The 5,418-nt window shown below is 36.6% G+C and overlaps 1 protein-coding gene across 1 annotated transcript in view; it reads right to left on the reverse strand.

Annotated features, from left to right (window-relative positions):
* Positions 1-897: 897 nt before the first annotated feature.
* The window catches only part of LOC104527433 (hyaluronidase PH-20), a 5,047-nt gene continuing 526 nt past the window's right edge, over positions 898-5,418 (reverse strand). The window contains 3 exon segments of the mRNA XM_010171153.2: positions 898-1,557; positions 3,403-3,492; positions 4,983-5,418. The exon segment at positions 4,983-5,418 is cut by the window's right edge and continues 34 nt beyond it. Coding sequence (XP_010169455.2) covers positions 898-1,557; positions 3,403-3,492; positions 4,983-5,418 — 1,186 coding nt within the window.

Below are 5,418 nucleotides of genomic sequence, written 5' to 3' on the forward strand. Positions count from 1 at the left end.
CATAGAGAAAGTCCCACACTCACGCTTTTGTCCAAATGGCATGGACAGGCCTATCCAGTTGCTGCAGATGGCTGGATGGTGAAACTAGGAAGGGGGACCAGTGCCAGTAGGAAGTGCAGAGGCAGATCAGATGAGTTGTGAGTATGAGCCAGATAGAACAACTGAAAGCCAAGAGGGGACATCTGAAATAAGGGGGAGAGCTTGGGAGAAGAAAAGAAGAAAGAAGGATAAACTGTTACAGCTCAGATTTTAAATAATGACGCTGTAATATTTGAAATCAACATTTACATTAAAGTTAGAACCCTTTGAAAAGTTATTAATATATTTAGTTAAAAGGAAAAACACAGAGTCCCTGTAGATATTGTGAAAACTGGAGAAAAGTTACACTAATCAGATAAATTTTATGCTGCAAAGTCCCATAGACCTAAAGTTAAGACAAATATTTTTAAGAGCTAATTTTCATATGGAATGAAATTAATTCCTGCATAGAGCATCAAACCCATTGACTGCTGAGACTCAATGAAATCCAGGGTGATTGAGATGTATTTAACTGGCTTAACTGTATAGAAAACAGTATTATAAACATTTTTTTTTTCCAAATATAACCTTTAAAAATGTAAACTGTAAAAAATGTTACTTATTCTTGATTATCCTTTCATATGGTAAAATCAGTATATACATACCAGTATATCTTTGGCACAAATAGTAGTTTATAGAACTAAACTGAGGAAATACATTCAAGCTGAACCTATGGAATAGAAAAGGTTACCTGATACAGATAAGACCACAGAGTTACAGCTGTTTTATGCCTTTCAGGAATTATTTTTCTGTGTAAATAAAACCTTTAGAATTTCAAGCACAGCCAGGGAAAAGAATATCATCACTTTCCTGGGTAATTTATATTAAGGTTCTCAAAATTAGAATTAAACAAAACAGATTAAACATCCTTATCTTACAGGATGAAGAACCATTGAAAGTACGAGTATCATTTGCTTCTAAATCATATCCAGTGTCAGCTGTGACAGTGTTGTATTCTGCAGTTGTTATATTGAGTATATTATTTCTGAAGGTAGATTGAAAATCTTCTATTTCAGGATGTGTAGATAATGTTACCTTACTCTGAGAGGTAAATGAAAATACAGTTCTGTTAGACAGGGTCTTTTCTTCAGAGGCTTCTATATTAGACAGTGAATTTGAGGATATGTGAATGCAAATATCTTCTGAAATGCAAGCATGGAGGTAATGGATGTCGTTTATATCAACTCTAGGTTCACAACTCTGCCCTGCATAACAGTGGCAATCAAATTTTTCTATTAATGTTTGCAGATCCTGAAACACTAGTTGCCCTTGCAGAGTGTATTTTCCATCCTTTGTCATTTGAATGGCAATATGCTCAGGGTTCAAGTGAAGATAGTCACTGGAATTCCATTTTTTCCGTGCACAAGCACCAGAGTCTTGGCATAACACTTGACTACAGATTCTGGCTGCCATCGAGACATTGATGAGGTATGGGATCAAAGTCCTCCTAAGGTAGTTGTCCAGAGTCCTACAGGTGTTCTGTGAAAAGAGCATCATATCTGCAGTGTTGAGTATGGAAGCCATTAAAATGCTGTCATTCTAATAACAGTATTGTAGTGGATACCTCTGAATGTTTCTCCTGAGGTTTTGAGAATATTTATAACTGGTTGTTGGAAGCCAGTTTGTCTGAGAAGTTGTTATATAGCTCAAGGATCACAGCAAATTTATGTTGGATAGTTGCTGGAGATGTTATGAAAAACACTTATATCAGAAAGCAGACAACTTTAAGCTTTCGTTTTATCTAGATGTTTCATGTAGCATTTTGAATCAGATGCATTTAAAGAAGTTACATGAGTGATTGAAGTTCGGTTTTATGTGTCTTGAATGGTTGGAAGGGATCTTGAAAAAAATCTCACTTCTTCAGTCTGAACAAATAATTTTTTCTATCAAATCATCTCTGTAAGACTCTTCAATTTTCCCCTGACCTGAATAGCTAGGCTGCAGGAGTAGGGAGCTTCCAAAGCATTTTTGAATGGAAAGCATTTTGGGAGGATGGTCATATGGCAAGTGTGCTAAGAGAACTGATCATTCTATTTGATCATGAAGTTGGCATATATTCTGTGTATGCTTAGCACAGTTTAATAGCCAGAGGCTTTGCAAACTCTTTCCTTGTTTCTGACACTATGTCTTCCTAGGGCATTTACTTAATACCACACAGAGATACAGCTAATATTTACACCCATGGAGATCACTTCAGTGAATCTAAGGTGTATGTAGGTTTGGGGTTTGTTTTTTTTTTAGGTATATATAAGAACCCTGCCTAAAAATTTTGGTCGATGCAGTTCTTGCAGAAGTGAAACTCACAGTAATAGTGACTGTGATAGCTCTTAAAAAAAAAAAAGTTACAATCAGTTCACAAATACATAGTCTCACTGGGCTGTGGAAAATGCCATTTGCTTATACAAATCGCAGGATTCAGTCAATAGAAGTTGTTGCTCCTCTGTGTTCTGGTATTGGGGCAATGGGCAAAAAAGCTTCAGGTGCGAGTGATAACACTTTCTCAAAGGCAGGCACATACAAAAAAAGAGTCAAAGTGGGATGCTTTGGGAATTTGACCCTTCCAGAGTTGTGGAGGTTTATTTGGGTATGCTTTTTGTGACAGGAGGCCCAGCAGTGCAGAGGAGTTTCAGTTCTTTTCTCTTAGAATTCTAACTTCAGAAGAGTCTTCTCATACAGTGGTCTATTATATCGAGCTTGCCTAGGTATGCATGAGCTAGTTCAAAAGATTTATTTGAACATCCTTATAACAATGTTTCTCAAACTGTGTATTTGACCTTCCTAAAACAAATTGTTTTTTTCCTCTTGTGACTCAGATGGTCTCTTTCTTACAATTAAATTAATCAAAGTACTAACTTACAACACATAGAACAGGCTAGAGATGAAATTCACAGACTGACTCCTCCTACTACTGTAAATATTATTGCTAAGTGCACAACTTTAAAAAAGCAGAAGGGTCTTTTAAAAATTTTTCTGGGCAAGCACAAGCAATTTCTTCTGTACCTTATAACTGGAATTCAATGAAGATACAATAATTCTTTCCTTAAATTAACTAAACAAATGCTAACTTGCCTACAGTTACAGTGGTGTCTTGTCCAGTTACTCAGAGCCAACACTGATATTTTAAGATTGAACTGTTAATTCTGTGTAGTCAGTGACAATATTCATAAGCCTCAAATGTGCTTGTTTTTTAACTAGAGAACACTGCTGGCAATATGGAGTCGTAATTTTATTAGTAGAAGAGATGATGTAAGTAATCATAATGCTTTATATCCTTTTCCCTGTATTGCTCTTTAAAAATGTCATATAATAATTAATCTGGCATACCTTATTTTGTGTTAAATTCATATCACCCCAGATCACAATTCCAGAAACACCCAGTGCAGCAGATTCTCCAATGGTGTTTACCAGGTCATCCTGAGAAGAAATGTGCAAAGAATCATACTAATGTAAGCAAGCTATAACATAAGGGCAAAAGGTATAAGACATATAGTAAATTACATATTAAAAATAACTACTTTGAAGACAGCAAGCAATTACACAAAAGGCAAACATTCTACTCTCAATTACACTATTTTATTCTGGGATTGGGTTGCACAGGTGATGCCGGAAAAAGTTGCCAACTATATACAACTTATATATGTCATCTGGTTAGAAAAACAAGGCTGTCAAATTGAGCCAGTGGTTAGGCATATGACGTGCACTCCTCCAGCCATTATAAGTTTTCTTTTGCTGCATTGCTTCCTGGCTGCTCAGGGTTGGTAGTAACTGGTTTCAATAATGCTACCTGAAGCAGAGGCTGGAAAGCACAGGTTTTTGTTTTTGCTTTTCCCCACTTAATTTCAGTTACCAGAAAGTGCTAAAGCAGAAAAGTACAAGAGAAAGAGTTTGCACCAATGGGAATCTCTTTTCTCCAGAGAATTGCTCTGGCCTCTTACAGAGATTGATTTGGGAAATTTCTGTTCATTTCTTCTTTTAGGGTCAGCTATTAGCCCAGCCCTAACAAAATCTTAAAGCCCATCTGGGATGGGAGAGGACTATGGGTAGAAGAACAACAAGGGAAAAAAAAAAAAACTTACTGCAGGGCTCAACACATGAAAAGGAAGAATGTAAGGATTACAGGATTTAAATTATTAACTAGCAGCCCAGCAGGGACCCTGGCAGCACCCCTTACTCCCTGAAGGTATCTAGGGAGCTGGGGGCTAGTGCCTCATGATGCTTTATCCAGAATGGGAGAGGACACCAGACGCAATGCAGTCACCAGGACCGCGACCTCTAACTTCTTGTTCCTCATGGCCTGGATGACCAGGAAGAGATTCCCCAGATTGGTGGTATCTCTGATAGATTGGTTGTCCATCAAAATGTGAAGGGAAGAGTGTAGGCAGAACTGCAGTAAGATTATTAGACCTTAATCAGAGCCTAACATTGACTAACCCATGAGATGCTGAAATACCATTTAGAAAGCTACTCAAGTACAACTAAGGACAGAATTTTCTCACTAGCTTTTAAACCCTTTTTAAGGAAAATAAAGATTCTTTTTTATTGTTTTTTCTTATAACCTAAAAAGCAGACATTAGGCTATCCCACTTTTACTAATTGTCTTTGGAAGAGGTTACTAGAATTTTTTTCCTCTGACTTAAGGTACTAAATATGCTTTCTAGCTTTGTAATATTTTACTACATGTGAGAATTATTCAGAGAATAAAACGCTATTTGATATTATGAAGAAGGTTTGAAAATAGACCCCTTAGTGTTCCATTTGATCAAATTTCTTTGATGGATTAATCTTTTATACAAAATTTATACACACTTTTTTTTCTGATAGAGTTAGCATGTTTGCTAAATAAGTATCATCTGGTGATTTCTTTCCACTTAAATTTGAAATATTTAAGGTCTAGATGCACTCACCTGGGAGAGATATTCCTCATAGACATCTGTGAATACTGGACGTGTATATACAAAAACTGGAAGGGGATGAGTAGAATTAGACACATAGGAAACTCTAATGGCTTCTTGAACTCTGTTGCGAACAAAGAGTTGGGCATTTCTAGAAGATCTTAAGGCTGTCTCTAGGTAGATAGAAGGATAAAGTGCTGTGCTTTCCTCCCACAACCAGTTAAGCTCATTATTTCTTTCTATTTCAATATCTAAACAGGTTCCCGTGTAATTATCTGGGTTTTGTTTGTAATCATAGTTATAACAGTCTGGATAAAGGTAATATCCCCACAAACGATTTGGCTTCATTTCTATGCCCAGCTTTAAAGATTCCAACATAATTGATTTTGCTGCAGCTTCAAATTCCATTTTAGCTATAGTCCTGGCTTCAGCTTCTGATAGACTGAGG

The sequence above is a fragment of the Antrostomus carolinensis genome, unplaced genomic scaffold (genome assembly GCF_000700745.2).
Source record: "Antrostomus carolinensis isolate BGI_N321 unplaced genomic scaffold, ASM70074v2 scaffold8427, whole genome shotgun sequence".
Classification (NCBI taxonomy): Eukaryota; Metazoa; Chordata; class Aves; order Caprimulgiformes; family Caprimulgidae; genus Antrostomus; species Antrostomus carolinensis.